Source organism: Natator depressus, chromosome 6 (assembly GCF_965152275.1).
Source record: "Natator depressus isolate rNatDep1 chromosome 6, rNatDep2.hap1, whole genome shotgun sequence".
Classification (NCBI taxonomy): Eukaryota; Metazoa; Chordata; order Testudines; family Cheloniidae; genus Natator; species Natator depressus.
The window spans coordinates 29,972,816-29,990,870 of record NC_134239.1 but is presented as its reverse complement, the minus strand read 5'-3'; the positions used below and the strand labels follow the sequence as shown (position 1 = coordinate 29,990,870).

General features: G+C 44.3%; 1 protein-coding gene across 11 annotated transcripts in view; it reads right to left on the bottom strand.

The window, feature by feature from the left end:
• The window catches only part of ABCC8 (ATP binding cassette subfamily C member 8), a 138,113-nt gene extending 135,627 nt beyond the window's left edge, over nt 1-2,486 (bottom strand). For 7 of the 11 annotated variants that reach the window (XM_074954914.1, XM_074954922.1, XM_074954921.1 and 4 more), the window contains exon 1: nt 2,207-2,484. In XM_074954914.1, coding sequence (XP_074811015.1) covers nt 2,207-2,402 — 196 coding nt within the window. In that variant the 5' untranslated portion in view covers nt 2,403-2,484. Of the gene's footprint in view, nt 1-2,206 lie in introns of all 11 variants that reach the window. The other 4 variants (XR_012639854.1, XR_012639853.1, XM_074954916.1 and 1 more) reach the window with 3 other exon arrangements.
• Between the last annotated feature and the right edge of the window lie 15,569 nt (nt 2,487-18,055).

Sequence of the window (18,055 nt, the reverse complement as noted above, 5' to 3'; positions counted from 1 at the left end):
AATGTTCTAAGCTAAAAATGTTGACCTAACTCTTTTCTCTCTTTCATATTTAAAGCAATAACTGAGTTGGAAAATGTTACAAGTGAGGATGCTCATTGTGCAACTACACTGTAAAAATGTGACATGGGGACTGATCCTACATTTCTTGTGCACTAAACACTTCCAAGACCAACACTGGGCGTTTTAGTTGTAAAAATAGTAGTGCGTAGGGCCCAAGTACAAAGGAAAAAAAAAAAAAAAACCCCCAAACCAGTGACACATTTAGACCCTAATCCTATAAACACTTGCATGTTTATAACTTTACTCAAATGAATCAACCCACTTAAATCAATGAGACTACTCATGCAAGTAAATTTATGCAAGTATTTGCAAGATTGGAGACTTATGTAACAACTTTATTATGGAATATAAGCCGAAAAGCACACAGAATATATAACGATCTTCCAGTAAATTTAATACCATGAGTCCAAATAATCTCAAATATTTATAACCAAACCTTTTAAAAATTCCAGTATTTTAACTATATAATAAAATCCTGTGCAATTAATTTGATCAATATAAAACTTAGAAAAAAGTATAAATTTCATAAAGTAATTAATTTTTCTTTTTGACAGGCATCTTTGCTCACAAATATCATTGCTTAAATTTAAAAATTAAAGCAGTAATGTTTAGTTCTTAAGAAAGTTAAATACTAGAGCATAGCATGGCATTTATGCTGCACGGATTTCCTGCTAAATAGCTCCTCAAATGACTGTTTTCAGCTTTTGTGAGCAAAGGACATCTATTTTGACACATTATGTTGTGGTTGTGTGTTGTGGACAAACATCTCCCACAGGAACCAGACTGACTCCTGTAACTTATAAATTTATGCAGAATTGACACTCATAGTTCCAGTAATGAAGAAGTGTATTAGTCCCAATATAATGTCTGGTAGTAAATTCATGCTAATATAGCTTAATTTTCAGGAAGTGGCTGTATTATTTGACAATATGAAATCAACTTGCTCTAAAACAGTAGCTTTCTGATTTTAGCAGTAAGCTTGTTCTGTTATTTCCTCAGCTTACAAAACTCACGGGGGCAAAATTCTGGAGTCCTTATGAAGTTTCTATTCTATCCTTACATGGGGAAAACTTCCACTAACTTAATGTACTTGAAGAGGAGTTTTGCCTGCATAAAGGCAGCCAGTTCTTGTAGTCCATATGATTTTCCAAAATCCCCTTATCACAAGCAAATCTGAGCTACTTGTGTTAATGGAAGCATTCACTCTTAATAATTAATGTAAGATAATAATATAATAATTGTTGGGGGAAATGATCGCTTGATTGATAAGTCATCCTAAAATATGCATCTAGTCAGTATTACTTTAAACATTTAACATTTTAGCTGTCTATTAATGTTTAAACAGTTTAGTCCAGAAGCAACAAACGATTATATTGGTAGACAGCTTGATTAGTTACACTGTTTATACTGGGGTACCTCAGGCTCCTCTAACGCATTGGCAGGATATGGTTAATTCATCAAACTGTCCTTAATGAACATTTAAGGGTGTCCCTTTCTGTCAACTAAACTGTGTTAACATTAGTAGCTTCAGTGAACATGCTGAATAATCCGCAGCGACACGGGATTTTCAGAAAAGCTCACCAAGACCCAAGCCCTCCACCTTCCGAAGTAATGGACATGTTACCTTTGACTTCAACAGGAGCACTTAGGCGGAGTGCTTCTGAAAATCGCTCCTGTGTAATTCAACCGGGAAGGATTTTCCATCAAGAAACTCGCTCTCCCCTTCTCCTGCCAGCCTGGAATGAGCGACTGCAAACCACCCGCTCAGAGGCAACTGGAAACAATGTCAGACTCCTCTGTCAGATGCATCCAGTCGCGATCTTTGCCCCGACCCATGTGCCAGCTGCTCAGCCCCAGGCTGGCGCTTTGCAACCCAGGAGCGGTGGGCTCCTGGGGAATGCCCCGAGGCACACTACAGGGGGTGGATCCATCCAGCAAGGCAAGGTGCAGAGGTCTCCAGGAAGAGACAGATGCTATGGCTGAAGCAAGCAAGGAAGCAAAGGCTCCCTGCCTGGAGATATGGAGCAGGCTAGGCAGGCTGCAGAGCTCGGGGACCGCCAGAAAAACAATAAATACACCCCCCCCCCCCCCCACACACACCCACCCAAACAGAGCAGCCCAAGCAGGCCCGTGCAGCCGCACTCACCTATGAAGAGGATCGGGAAGGTGATGAAGAGCAGGAAGACGTGCGGCACCACGTTGAGCGCGTCCACAAAGCAGCCGTTGTTGAGCACCCCTTTGTCCACGTTGTAGGCAGCCGAGTTATTCTCATCGCCGCAGAACGCCAAGGACATGGTGGAGGAGCTGGGACGCTGCGCGCAGGGAACGGGGCGGGGGCGCATCCACACGCACACAGACGGTCGCGGCGGCGCTGGCCTCTCTCCCCGGCATTACCTGGGGGACACGGTGCGGAGCCCCGGCCCCGGGGGCAGAGCGCGCGCCCCGCGAGGCATGGGAGAGGTCGCCGGGGGCTGCGCCCCGCACAGGCGGGCGCGGGTCCCCCCCCGCGGGAGAGGGGCCCCCGGCGCGCCTCGCCCAGCTCCCCGCCGGCCCGGAGCCCTTCGGTCCGGCTGCCCAGTCGGTCCTAGGCCAGCCGGCGGGGGGATGCCGTGCCCGCTCCTGGGGGGCTGCCTCGCTCCCCGCAGCTGCTAGGATGGGAGCCGCTGAGGCTGCAGGACGAGCAGGCTGGAGACTACGGGAACATCTGGCGGCGGCAGCATCGCAGCCAAGGAAACAAGAGGAGGCTTCGCCCCGGTGGCCGCGCCTCAGCTACTGCGGCGTGAGCCCAGCGGCAGCTCCAGCCTTAAAGGAGCCGCCTTCCTTCCCCTCCCCTCTCCCGCCAAGGAGGCAGGGGCAGCAGGCTCGCGCCATCTCCGCCCCTCTGCACTGTCCCGGGCAGGCCTGGGGTCTGTGGAGAAAACGGGCCGGGGTTTGGTTTGTAAACATTTTGCATTCCGCCCGGCATGCTCGGGCTCGGGCTCGGGCTCTCTGGGGGAAATCTTTCGAGTCCTCTCTGCCCCAGGCCAGAACTGTTGGCCAAAGAAAGCCCAGATTCCCGCTGGGAAAGGGCAAAGCGCCCAGGAGAGATCGTCCCCTTCCCCACCAAGCACTCTGAGTCAGACCCATCCTCCCCTAGGCACTGGGAGAGCTAGCTACTCATCCCCAATCTCAAGCTAAGAAAATCAGTGCACAGTGCAGGCAGGTGCTGTACCTAGCCCTTTTATTCAGGTTCTTATCCTGCCCTCATCATCATGTTACTCCCTCTCTTTCCAGTGGTGCATTAAGTGATGTGACTAGCATCTGCGGCTCTTTCTCACATCCTCTTCCCAGCTGTCTCTCATGATCCCCTCCCCCCCCCAACCAGCTCTGCCCAGGCAAGTGACTGCCTGCACACCAGCTATTGTAATTCTGGGCCCATGCTGGAATCACACCAAAATGGATGCTGCTTTGGGGATCTGGATGGATGTCCATTGGATATTAGGTAGAAATCACTACTGTAATTACATTTGTGTTTCACCATAGCCTTGAAATTAAACCCAGCTCTCCAGCAGTGAAAGATTAATGCACGATTAACTCACTGCAGCACCAACCACTCCAAAGTAGTAAGAACTTGTGGGGTTCAGAATGAGAACTCATGGAATCTGGATTATCTCATGGGATTTTTCATGGAAATCCCAGAGATATTTCAACGTAAGCCTCACAGCCCCCCACTATTTTTCAGTTGTCAGCACATTTGTAAATAAGTATCAAAGAAGATCAACTTTTCAAATTTTTAGCGTGAAGCAAAAATGTGAGCCAGCTTCTGAGCGTTCAGAACAGCATTTGTTTTGTCATGAAAGAAACTTTTTTTAAAAAAAGAAAGATGGTGTTTTGTAGAGGCTAAGGGTGGAAGTTTCAGAGCTGGCTAGAGGATGGATACTCACTTCCCATGAAAATTAGTCATCCAGATCCCCTAAGTGGCTTTGAAAATTGCTGTCTAACATCTTGTATTTATTATCAGGAGACCACATACAGCAGCAGTGTAAGCATCCTGGTGGCCCGATAGTATTGCTCATGCCTATCCTGGAAGGATCCCTTTTAGGGATGGGAGACTTCTAGGGGTTGGGAGACAAAAGACCTGTTTCTCCACTACTTTGTACAATCACTTACACCCACGCAAAGTGCAGGTAAGACACTGGCAAATCAGCATGGGAGCATTTAAATCCAGTTTGATAGCATAAGGTGCAAGGCAGTGGATAATCTGCACCATCTCCATTCAGGCATTAGCTTCTTTGTTGAAATGTCCAATCAAGTTGTAAATGAATGCTAATTGAGATGGTGAATTTTGTCAAGGTACAGACACTTCTTCTCTAGGATGTAGACACTTTCTCTTAGGAAGGTCTGTTAGGATATAATATTCAGGCCTGTCTGTAAAGGTCTATACTCTAAGAATTTAGGTGTATTCTTATCACTTAGCTAGTTATAGAGGTATAAAACAAAGAATCAAAATCACTGTCTGCCAGTGTAAGGTCCTTCTCTTACTGTGAGAGTCTGAGGCCCTGTTCTTAGGCTAAGGCCTTTGGCTAAGCAACAGAGGCAGCCATAAGCTGGGAAGTGACCGGTCACATCCTCACGTTCCAAACTAGTCACATTGAAAGAAGGTGCTATTGGGCTGTTAAGAATACAATCCTGTCCTGATAATGCCTATCCCCTCCAGAGAAAGGGAAGTGCCTAGAAGATATAAAAGGAAACTTAGTTTGATAACATCCTGTCTGGCAAGACATCACTTATCAATAGCTGGGATGTGAAATCCTCACTTCTGTATTGTTTTGTCATTTAGTTCCCACTTTGCTATTGTTTATCTGTATAATCTCTGTCTGGTTCTATGATTGTTCCTGTCTGCTGTATAATTAATTTTCCTGGGTGTAAACTAATTAAGGTGATGGGATATAATTGGTTACATAATCATGTTACAATATGTTAGGATTGGTTAGTTAAATTTCAGGAAAATGATTGGTTAAGGTATAGCTAAGCAAAACTCAAGTTTTACTATATAGTCTGCAGTGAATCAGGAAGTGGGGGGGGGGAATGGGAACAGGGAATGGGGTGGGGAAATTGGAATCATGTTTTGCTGAAGGGGGAAATGGGAACAGGGAATGGGGGTGGGGAAATTGGAATCATGTTTTGCTGAAGGGGGAAATGGGAACAGGGAATGGGGGTGGGGAAATTGAACTCACGTTTTGCTAACGGGTGGGGAGAATGGGAACAGGGACACAGGTAAGGCTCTGTGGTGTCACAGCTGGGAAGGGGGACACTAAGGAAAGAAATTGGAATCATGCTTGCTGGAAGTTTGCCCCAATAAACATTGAATTGTTTGCACCTTTGGACTTCTGGCATGAACAGAGAGCAACAATACCTGAAGGACCAGGGAAGTAGGTGGGTGAAGGAATGAGCCCCCTAACAAGGTCTTTCTCTCTTTAACCACCTCTGCCCCACAAACCCTAGATAGATCAAAAAGAAAAGGAGGACTTGTGGCACCTTAGAGACTAACAAATTTATTTGAGCATAAGCTTTTGTGAGCTACAGCTCAGTTCATCGGATTCATTCAGTGGAAAATACAGTGGGGAGATTTATATACATAGAGAACATGAAACAGTGGGTGTTACCATACACACTGTAACCATACAAACTTCTCAGTGGTAGAAGAGGACAGGACAAGGAGTAATGGTCTCAAGTTGCGGTGGGGGAGGTTTAGGTTGGATATTAGGAAACACTTTTTCACTAGGAGGGTGGTGAAACACTGGAATGCGTTACCTAGGGAGGTGGTAGAATCTCCTTCCTTAGAAGTTTAAGGTCAGACTTGACAAAGCCCTGGCTGGGATGATTTGATTGGGGATTGGTCCTGCTTTGAGCAGGGGGTTGGACTAGATGACCTCCTGAGGTCCCTTCCAACCCTGATATTCTATGATTCTATGAGAGTGATCACTTAAGGTGAGCTATTATCAGCAGGAGAGTGGGGGAGGGGGGGAACCTTTTGTAGTGATAATCAAGGTGGGCCATTTCCAGCAGTTGACAAGAATGTCTGCGGAACGGGGAGGGGGGATAAACATGGGGAAATAGTTTTACTTTGTGTAATGACCCATCCACTCCCAGTCTCTATTCAAGCCTAAGTTAATTGTATCCAGTTTGCAAATTAATTCCAATTCAGCAGTCTCTCATTGGAGTCTGTTTTTGAAGTTTTTTTGTTGAAGTATTGCCACTTTTAGGTCTGTAATCGAGTGACCAGAGAGATTGAAGTGTTCTCCGACTGGTTTATGAATGTTATAATTCTTGACATCTGATTTGTGTCCATTTATTCTTTTACATAGAGACTGTCCAGTTTGACCAATATACATGGCAAGAGGGGCATTGCTGGCACATGATGGCATATATCACATTGGGAGATGTGCAGGTGAACGAGCCTCTGAGAGTGTGGCTGATGTGATTAGGCCCTATGATGGTGTCCCCTGAATAGATATGTGGACACAGTTGGCAACGGGCTTTGTTGCATGGATAGGTTCCTGGGTTAGTGGTTCTGTTGTGTGGTGTGTGGTTGCTGGTGAGTATTTGCTTCAGGTTGGGGGGCTGTCTGTAAGCAAGGACTGGCCTGTCTCCCAAGATCTGTGAGAGTGATGGGTCATCCTTCAGGGTAGGTTGTAGATCCTTGATGATGCATTGGAGAAGTTTTAGTTGGGGGCTGAAGGTGACGGCTAGTGGCGTTCTGTTATTTTCTTTGTTGGGCCTGCCCTGTAGTAGGTGACTTCTGGGTACTCTTCTGGCTCTGTCAATCTGTTTCTTCACTTCAGCAGGTGGGTACTGTAGTTGTAAGAATGCTTGATAGAGATCTTGTAGGTGTTTGTCTCTGTCTGAGGTGTGGGAGCAAATGCGGTTGTATCGTAGAGCTTGGTGTAGACAATGGATCATGTGGTGTGGTCTGGGTGAAAGCTGGAGGCATGTAGGTAAGAATAGCGGTCAGTAGGTTTCCGGTATAGGGTGGTGTTTATGTGACCATCGCTTATTAGCACCGTAGTGTCCAGGAAGTGGATCTCTTGTGTGGCCTGGTCCAGGCTGAGGTTGATGGTGGGTAGGAAATTGTTGAAATCATGGTGGAATTCCTCAAGGGCTTCTTTTCCATGGGTCCAGATGATGAAGATGTCATCAATGTAGCGCAAGTAGAGTAGGGGCATTAGGGGACGAGAGCTGAGGAAGCGTTGTTCTAAGTCACCCATAAAAATGTTGGCATATTGTGGGGCCATGCGGGTACCCATAGCAGTGCCACTGATTTGAAGGTATACATTGTCCCCAAATGTGAAATAGTTATGGATGAGGACAAAGTCACAAAGTTCAGCCACCAGGTTTGCCGTGACATTATCGGGGATACCGTTCCTGATGGCTTGTAGTCCATCTTTGTGTGGAATGTTGGTGTAGAGGGCTTCTACATCCATAGTGGCCAGGATGGTGTTTTCAGGAAGATCACCGGTTATTTCCCCTACAGTCTGGAAAGAATGATTTCATTTTTGTTATTTCTACTTTTAAATACTTGAGGCATTCAACTACTATGGTGATAGACAGGGCCAGATTAACCTTTCGTGGGCCCGGTGCCAAACACATTTGTGGGCCCCCATGGGGGCAAAGGGGCATGGTGTGGGAAGGTCGGTCCCCAGAGCAATGGGCCAGCCACGGGCAATGGGGAATAGCATGGTGGGGCCAGCCCCACTCCACCCAGCCCAGTGCAAGGTCACTGTATACAAACCAGCAGTTGCCAGACGCACACTGGCCCACCCAGACCTGTGCTGCCAGCGTGCCCCTTCCCCTCAGGGGAGGGCCCATGTTATGCCACACAGTCCCCAACTCCCTATGCCCAGTGTCCCCCAGAACTGCTATGTCCAGCAGCCCCCACCACCACAAATGCACAGTGGCCTGCACACCACCACCCCTGCCCTGCACCCCCCCCACAGACACACCACTACTCCCCAGTGCACTTCCCTGCAGCCCACTCAGTCCCCCCACTGCCCAGCATCCCAACACACAGACCTCCCCCACCGTCCCCCCAAGAGACCCGCCACTGGCCAGCAGCCCCCCCCACACCCTGGCCACACTCACCAGCCCTGCTGGAAGGTGATGGCATCTGCCAGGCTGAGCTGGCAGGGTGGCCAGGGCCGGTCCAGTGCCAGGGTGGGGAATCACTCTGGCCTCTCGGGAGTGGCGCGATTAGCCAGGCCAGGCTCTGCCCCAGCCCTGGCTGGACTCCCTCAGGACCCACTTGCCTGGAGATAGGGTGACCATACATCCCCATTTGGCTGGGACAGTTCCCTTTTTAAGCTCTGTCCCGGGCATCCTGACTTTCTTTTGACAAAAACGGACATTTATCCCGTTTGCTGTTGCCAACTGATCAGTTAGCAAGAGCAAATGAACAAATGTCCAGTTTACCAAAAAAGTCTGGTGTGCCCCCCAGCGGGGCAGGGAGGAACGTGTGTGTTGGGGGGTGGTGGCGACACGAGGTGTCAGGCAGCAGGACTTGGGGATCAGCCCCAGCCTGAGCCAGAATGGAGCTTGGGGGGGTTAGGGGCCAGCCCCATCCCCTGGCAGCGGTGTGGGGAGGGTGTCAGCCCCATCTCCTGGCAGTGGTGTGGGGAGTTGGGGTGAGGGAGGGGTCAGTCCCAGTCCTGGCAGCGCACACGGAGCTCGGGGAATGGGGGGTCAGCCCCTGGCTGCAGCATGGGGAGCTGTGGGGGAGGGGTCAGCCCCAGTGGCGGATTTAGAGTTAGTGAGGCCCTGTGCTCAGCTTCGTTTTTGGGGCCGCTCCTTGGGACCCAGCCAAGAAAAAGAACATTCTCTCTTATCTCCCCCTGGCCCCCCCTGTTTTTCATTCTTTTTTTCTTCATCCTCCTCCTATAAGTAATAGCAAGTAAATGAAAATAAAGCGAGGTATCTTGATTGTTCTTGTAGTCTAACTTCTTTTTCCAAAGACCACTTGAAAATTGCTGGGGTTCTCAGCAGACCACTTAATGATCTTTCCAAATATTGTTTGTACCGTTAGCGAACAATTGTAAAGCGCTTGGGATAAGAGCACTTTATAAACAAAATGTAAAAAAATGTTGGAGTACGGGGTCTGGCCAGGACTTAGGGTGAGGGAGGGGGCTCAGGGCTGGGAATGCAGGAGCAGGCTGGGGGTGGGGGTGCAGGGTCTGGCCAGGAGTTAGGGTGAGGGAGGGGGCTCAGGGCTGGGGGTGCAGGAGCAGGCTGGGGGTGGGGGTGCAGGGTCTGGCCAGGACTTAGGGTGAGGGAGGGGGTTCAGGGCTGGGGATGCGGGTGCAGGGTCTGGCCAGGAGTTAGAGTGAGGGAGGAGGCTCAGGGTTGGGGCAGGAGGTTGGCGTGTGGAGCGCTTACCTGGGGCAGCTGCTGTTTGGTGCGAGGGGTGCAGATGGGAATGTGGGTATGGGTGTGTGTGTGAGCAGGAGCTCCGGTTTGGTGGTGAGGGTGCAGGAGTCAGGGAAGGGGGCTGGGAGCACCCCCACAACCCCAGGCCCCTGCCCTTACCCCCTCAAGCACTCTGCCATGGGCCACTATGTGTAGGGGGAGTGCGGGTCCCCGCCTTCGCTCTGCCCTGGCCCGATTGCACCCCCTTCCCCAAGGCCCCACCCCCACCTCTTCTCCGTCTCCTCCCCCGAGCCTGCTGTGGCCCCGTTCCTCCCCCTCCCTCCAGGAGCCCTGGCAAACAGCTGTTTGGCGGTGGGGGAAGCGCTGGGAGTGGCAGGGGCGGGAACACAGCATGCTGGGGGGGAGCTTGGCTGTCTGTGGGTGTGGGCGGAGCCTGCCCTGCAGCAGGAGCCCCAGGAGCGGGCAGGACCATGCTTCTGCCCCCGCAGGAGAGAGCGGTGGGCGGAGAAGAGCTGGCGGGGCCTTACTGCAGTGCAAGCAGAGTGGGCCGGGCCAGGGCCCCTTTGGAGCCTGGGCCCGGCGCCATGGTAAATCCGGTACTGGTGATAGAGATACCTATATCGGGGAAAAGATTTGTTTTATCTCTTTAATGATGTGTGTGTCACCCAGGATAATATATCTCAACCCTTTACCAATGTTTTTATAATAATGAAAATTATTCTCTCTGGACCATTGGACCCACTCTAATGTGAAACTAAAAGTGCCTGTATATGGGAGGAGGAGAAGAGCCAAGAAGGAAGAACAAGTGAAAAAAGCCAAAATGATTAAAGTGTTGTTAGAGCTGTGTTGGTTCCAGAATATGAAAGAGACAAGATGAGGGAGGTAATATCTTTTATTGGACCAACTTCTGTTGGTGAAAGAGACAAGCTTTTGAGCTGCTGAGCTTGAATGCTTGTTCCTCTCACCAACAGAAGTTGGTCCAATAAAATATATTATCTCCCCTACCTGGTCTCTCTCAAAGGGATTAAAGACAAACTGACCCATGCAGAAAGTTCTTGCACAGTAAGGGGTAGATCTTGCAAATGGATCTGTCCTGCCTGTCTTCAGAGGGGCTCTGCATAGGCACAGGGATGTGCAGGGTGCACCCATTTGTCGGTTCTAGCTCTAAACCTTGAAAAGAGCCACAGAGGGAATTCCAGAGAAGGGGTTGCTGAAATGAGGAGGTTGTGCCCTTATCTTGATTCCAGTAGAAACAAGTCAGAAAGCAAGGACAACCAGTCCTTGCTCTCTGACTTCAGTCACTTTGGAGTGACAAAGGAGGAAATAGTCACTCAGGCAGCTTGGATATAGGATTTTTAGCATCTTACATGCTGTCAGCAAGAGCATGTCGTTCATTCATTTTCTATAATAAAACAGCACTATGTTAGCAATGCCAGGGGACCTATGCGGCTGTAATAGACTACAGATTTTATTATATGTATATACTCATCAGTTCTTGGGTTTTGTTTCTTCACCAAAATGATGAAGTTATTAGATTAAACCTTTTTAACAGCTGCACCCTGGGCTCAGTGCAGATTTCTAAATGAGTGTAATCATATCTGACACTGGTGTTATCGAATTTACTCCCTTGGCTATTTCTATCTGAAATGATTCCAGATGAAATTTAAATTCTTCGTGAATGGGCTTTGGTAAATGGCTTGCAAGTCTTTTAATGGGCTTAGGTAAATGTAGAGTATCAAAATACCTGATAAAATTAAATCAAATTCTCAATAACTATTGTGGAAAGCAAATATTTTCTCATTACAGATGGGTCTGTATAAAACCCTAGATACAAACAGGCCCAAGCAAGCAAGCAAACCAGTTGTTTGTGAGTAGTTCATGCAGGTAGTCACATTTTAAAAGTTGAAAAGCAAGTAAATAAAGTAATATATATCTTGGGTTGTGTTTTATGCTTCAAAATGCAACCAATGCAAGATGCATTTCATCTGCCAAATCTTTTTCATTTGCACAAGAACTTAATAGTAAATACTGTGCCCTTACAAAGAGAGAGCAACTTCTTGATCTTTCATCTTGATTTGAAGAATCATGCCCTGAATGGTCAAGGTAATGGATAGGACAGAATAGATCTGAACTCTGGGGCAAACAACTTCATTAATATACATGCAAGTTACTGTACTCTCTCTTTGTGAAAGCACAGTATTGTTTCACTTATGGGGTTCATTTGGACAAGAGCTTAATCCTAAAGAGCTGGCAGATGAAATAGTGTCTATACTGGTTACATTTAGAAGGTACAAAATCTAAGCCAAATCATGTATGTTTGTTTATTTTCCAACTTTTAAAATATACTTATTTCTATATACAAAACACATAAAATACTAAAGTCCCTGCCCTGAAGTGAAATAGAAAAACTGATGAAGAGTAGGGAAAATAATTATCATTCCCATTTTACAGATGAGGCATGAAGGCACAGAGAGATTGAGTGACTTGTTCAAAGTCATATAGGAAGTCTGTGGCAGAACCGGGAATTAAACTCAGATCTCAAGTCCCAGTCCAGTCTCTGAATCACCGGTCCATCTTCATATGCTAAAAGTATCAATCAAGATATTGTAATTCTTGAAGCATGGACATTTCACAAAATACTCTGCAGCAGGGAAGTAGGTGGCTCAGGAATAGGGGATTCAATATGTATCCTTTAATTGGTTTCAATCCAGCAGAGAGTAGATCACTAATATGGCTCTTTGAAGTTAGTGGCCTCAGTCCAGGTCCACACGTCACAGAACAACCATTTCAGTTAGCAGTGTATTGTCATTCTTGAAGGAGAGGCTACACTCACCCCCCAGAAAATGAGTAAGGCAGAGAAGCTTGGGTAAGCTTTTATTATTGCTACCCAGCTGTACCTACTTTGTAGATATAAACAATTTCTGTCTCTAGTATTGTTGGTCAGGTAACTTTTGCAATCATTTAACTCACTTAAATATAACCCTTTCTTCTCCAGATCCCTTCCACAATCATTTTTACTGGTTGCTAGACTGGACTGGATTCTGAATCAGAGTGTGGAGTTTTCAGTAAATGGTGATACATTGTAGCTAGAGTTGAATTACAACAAAACATTTAACTGTTTTAAAAATAATTTAAAATGTAGCAAAGTATGCTTCAAAAATCAAAACAACTGAAATTAATTGGCATGTTGATGTTTTATGGATGAGCCATTCAAACAAAGACAAAATACGAGACCATGGAAACAACAGAGTACTTACCTGTATGATTCTCCAGGAAAAATACTTAAAACACAATCAGAACAAAACCCAAAACATATATTAAGAAACTTTTAAATTTTGCATTTTTATGAACAATGCCACAATTTTGTCCCTGGCATAACCTCACTGAAATCAATGGACAGCAGTGATGAATTTGGACTAATATAATTTCTTGCTTACTAGTGCATCAAGTGGTATTCTCTTTCCCCTCACAAATGGTTACAGGTTCTATTGTCTCCTTGGTATTACAGGTATCATTAGTGGGTATTATATAAGCATATTAGGGAAAGATAGACATCTGTAGACCAGATTCTGAACCCTTTACTCATAATGGTGAGCAATTGTTCATGCAAGTAATCCCCTTGACTTTAGTAGGACTACTTGTGAAAATAGTTTCTCACCAATGTGGGTCAAAAGGGTTCACAGTTTAGCGCTATGATAAGAACCAAGATACTCTTTGACTTCATTGGATTTTGACTCATGCCCAAAGTAGATAAGCTTTTCATTTAAAGTTGACTTGCAAGTCTTTTATTGAGCCTTATAATAGGAGGGTTAGCTGATGAATGCCCTAGAGGAAGAGTAAAGGAGCAGTATGGTAAATACTGCTCTCCAGAGACCAGTTCTTGTGGGTTACATGAACCATATCGTATCTTCCCATGCAGTAGCTATTACCTAATATTTCTCAAAACTTCTGCAGAATGCCTTTTCCCACCCTATATTTCCTATTTCCACAATGCTATCTTTCTTCCATCTTTTCACATGATTATGGCTCCAACTATTTAATAAAGGATCAGTGTCTGGACAGCAACAAGCACATTTGATAGCCTAACATAAATTTTGCTTGGCAAGAAATGCTACAGAGGCTGTTCAAGGGTTTGAAATTGAATTCCAAACAAGTAATGGATAATATTGTAACATAAAACAATCAGAATTTGTTCACCATGATGTAAACAGGTAATTGACTTAACTGCCTTTCAGAATGTAATACCCAATTGCTGAGTTTGTTTCCAACAAACCAGAAAACATGCAGCATTTAAATGAAAGTGTTCACAATTGCTTCCTGCATTTTTTATTGTTCCTCATTCCTTAATTCAGTTCTTATATGCGGACTCCTCTCTCTTTACATTTCTCAGCAATACTAAATATCAGAAGTGGTTCTACAGCATAAAATTGTGCATCAGAGGGTATAAACTATATGGATCATTATTCAGGCTTTAGCTTTTGTTTGAAACTTACATACATAATTAAGCACATAAATAAGTGACCTGATTTTTCAAAAAGCCCTTGGCAGCCACGGCTCACATTCACTTGAAATATAAGGCCACTTATTTAAGCATCTAAATGTAGATACCCAAGTTGGAAAAATTTGGACGTGGGATTTTGGAATGTTCAGAGGACCAAGGCCTGAGAAGAAATTATCATCTGAAACTCTTACTAAAGTCATGGGATTTGCAGATGCTGAACACATCCCTTTCTGCAGTGGACTCATAGAGGTTTCATAAATCATATATCAAATATTTATACTTCGGGAGAAATACTTCTCTCGGATGTGGAGGTGAACAGCAGTTCATGGGAAGGGGAACTGTGTGTGAGTATCCAGTGGCAAATTTCCTTTCAAAAGAAGAAGGGTTCATGATCACAAATCAAAATCCTTATTGCTTAGCAGCAAAAGATGCTATTTCATCATTTGATAGAAAATATTTGGTAACAAAACAAGTAAACTGTCAATGTAAGTGCATTGCTATTGTAACAAGCCCGGAGAATCATAACAGCATATGAACGGAGGTTAGGAGCGATGCATATTCATTCTAAATAAATAATAATTTTATCCATTTACAATTCGTGACCTTCATTAAAAATGAAGAAAGGACTTATGAGTAAGTCAACCTGTTTTAGAGGGAAAAGGAAACACATGCTCTTTGTGATGGCTGATGCCATGTTATATGCATTAAGAGAGTGGGAATGATGATCCTGTCTGCAATTTGTTATGCCTTTGGGTATTGGATCCAATTTGTGGGAGTAAATGGGCTGGAGGGCCAGTCACGTCCCTGTTCCATCTGTGCAGTCATGAAAGAAGGGATAAAGTAAACCTGTTTCTTGGACCATGATGCTGCCCAAATTCATCACAAATATTATAAATACAGGGAACTCCAGTCTTCGATGTGCAAATCAGTAGTGCTCTCACCCCCGTAATGTTTCTGATTAGTATTGGCTCTTCTTCTGTGGCGTACGCCACAAATGCTTTGCACTCTGAGGTATACCTTGACCTGTCATGAATGCAAAAAGCAATGGGGCTTTCCAGAACGTAAGGGAAAGTGTTACTAAACCATGACAAACATTTTGCAGTCTTTGTCAAATGAAACAAACAGTCTTGCTTTGAACACAGTAACTAACTCAGTATTTCAACTGGGATGAGTACACACATACTTTCAAAGCAAGAATGTACAACTCATAAGCTCAGCTGGAAAAGGGGAATGTATATTGTAAAATGAGATGTGTATAAGAAAGAGATATTAAAAGGGTACCATTACACCACAGTACAAGAGTTTTGATAGGACTAGACTGTGAATCTCTCTGGTGAGTTACTCACACAAGTAGACTCATTTACCTCAGTGGGACTATTTGTGAGAATAATTGGGCACCAACAGGAATAACAGGTTCACATAACACGTTCTTAGATGCTCCATTAGTTAAATCAATTCATGTGAATGTTCTGATTAAGGAGTCTACAAGAAAGGGATTCTTTACAGGATTTTTTGTTTTACTTCATACAAAAATATAAATAATTGTGAATGGCTGCATAATTTAATGGTATTTGTGTGCAAAATTACTGTGATGCAACTCACATTCAGATACTCAAACAGTATAAAATAAATGAGCTAATAATGAGCTACAGTTCCATTGTTTGGATATATTCCAAGTTACAAATCTAAGATTTGCTATACATTCAGTGGGTCTGATTCTTCTCTGACTTACCTCTGAGTGTATCTTTATGGAAACCAATTGAGTTAAAGTGGTTTTTGTGAGATCAGAGTCAGATCTATTTTTTTAAACCATTATATGTCATGAGAGGATGCAAAACTAAAATACCATTATTTAAATACCTCGAAACACATCCTGTTTAGTACACCTGCCTTACATATATAGTTTTACAACCAAGCAAATAGTGTTTGTGCATTCTCCCTCTGGTATGGACCTCACACATTCACATTCTAAGAGCCTGATTCAATGCCTGTTGAAGTCAATGAACACTCTCATTTGGATCTGGCCCTAAAAGAATTTCTACTTAAATGATCATGTAGCTTCATATTTTTCCCAAACAGGAGTTTTTCTATGAAATACACATGAATAAAGGTACTGGTATGTCAATTGTCAAAGCCAATCTAACAGTGCAGTTCTTTTCGCAATGCATACAGCACGTTGGTCATACTCAGGTGTCTTGTTGTACAGAAGGGATTTTTAGCTTGTTTGGAAATCTACAGCATATATTCTCCAGGAGTCTGGACATTCTTTTTTTTCTACCAGAAAGCTATTTTAGCTCAAACGAAGTGGGCATAATCTACTTGCACATCGTTACTTAATGCCATTATTTAGTATTTTCTATTACAAGTGACATTGTCAAATATATTTGTGAATAATCTGAGGTATCACATGAGATCTTAACCACTCCACAGAAGAAAAAGGCATGTCTGTATACGTTTTATCTGTAGCATGAAACTATGAAACAGGCAGCAAAATTCAACTGTATATTGTAATAACATTATATTTGTGTAGTATATATCAGTATTTTTGCATTAGAAGGACTAAGGGCCAACACCACCACTGGTGTTAAGTCACTATAGCTTCATTGATTTCAATAGAGCATTTCTGATTTACACCATCTGATGATCTGGCATTAAGAGTATCGCAATCTTTTAATAGATACCAATACACGTCAGACCCTGCAATGTATGCAAACTAGTATAGGTAAATATCTGTGTCCCCATGAATTTGCAGTTAAGTCTCTGATGCCAGAAAAAAAATGGCTGGACATGCCAGCATGACTGCATGCATTCAGCAGTTGACATTTACAAATATACTTCTTACCTCTTTAAATCGGGTCCCCATGTTGGTGGAAATTGTAAAATCTACTTTCAAAATGAAGCTGTGTGATGGTGCCAAGCCAAATGAAAGAATTTTTCTGCAAATAGGTCCTACAATTTTAGTGATGGCTTACAAAGCAATCTCTCCTTCTTCATAAAACACTAGGTAAAGCGTAGACACAATGCTATGCACACCTTTTATCCTTCGAGTATCTGTTTCTCGCAGCTTTAGATGCATACATGACTTTTATGATTAAATGACAGTACAAAGCATAGATCCTGATCCAACACAGAGCAGAAAATTTAGGCAGTAGCTGTCAGGAAAATATCCTAATTCGTGTAATGTTCTTCAGTTTGTTTTAGACTAGCTCCTTTACTGAAGACTAGTTTCCAAGTTCAATCCAGCCAGAGTTGTGACAACCTTAAGATGCTGTGGCAACTCATGGAAATATGGGCAGGAGCCATCTGGGAAAAGCCTGCTTTTCTCCCAGTACACTATTTTACAGTGTTAATTAGGCACTCAGATAACTAGCAATAGCTGGCAAAAGTGATGCCTACAAGTTATGTGGCAGCAAGGCAACTGGATGGTAGGTTGGATGGATGGTTGCAGGTCCTTTCCTTCAGTAACATGACATAAAGGTATTTCAGATGCTTTATAACCTTCCTTCAGCCTCAGGGTTCCTTTCAACAATGGGAGCCAAACATATGTGCAGAACACACTAAAGGTGCAGGGTTTTCATTTGAGTACATTACTTTATACCTTCTTAATATTCAGTACAAAGGTTAGCTCAGCAACTTCCACATCACTCATCTTTCTCCTCCTGCATATGCACATTCAGTCCCAACATAAGAGCTGGTAGCATATTCAATAGGGTTTTTTCTGTCTCATTTGTCCATTTTCCTACTTCAGGAAAGAGTCAGGAGTCCAGACTGAGATACCTTGTGCTGCGCATGCCTATGCTCTCATTGATTTCAGCTGGCTTTGCAGGTACTCAGCACCTTTGAAAATTAGGCCCCGTGTGTTTCAAGTTGGGCACCAAAACACAGAGTCAATCAAAATGGGTGGGCACCTGTGAAAATTTAGACATAAAGCATCTAATATAAAATGATCTCAACTAACCTCCCATTCCCTCCTAACCACCCCTGTATTCTCTCACAAATGAATGTACTATTGAAATCCTTGAACTATCAGACTGTACCTGGTTCATTTGATGGCATTAAATGGTCAATGTTTTGGGTACTTCTTGCAGTATGTTC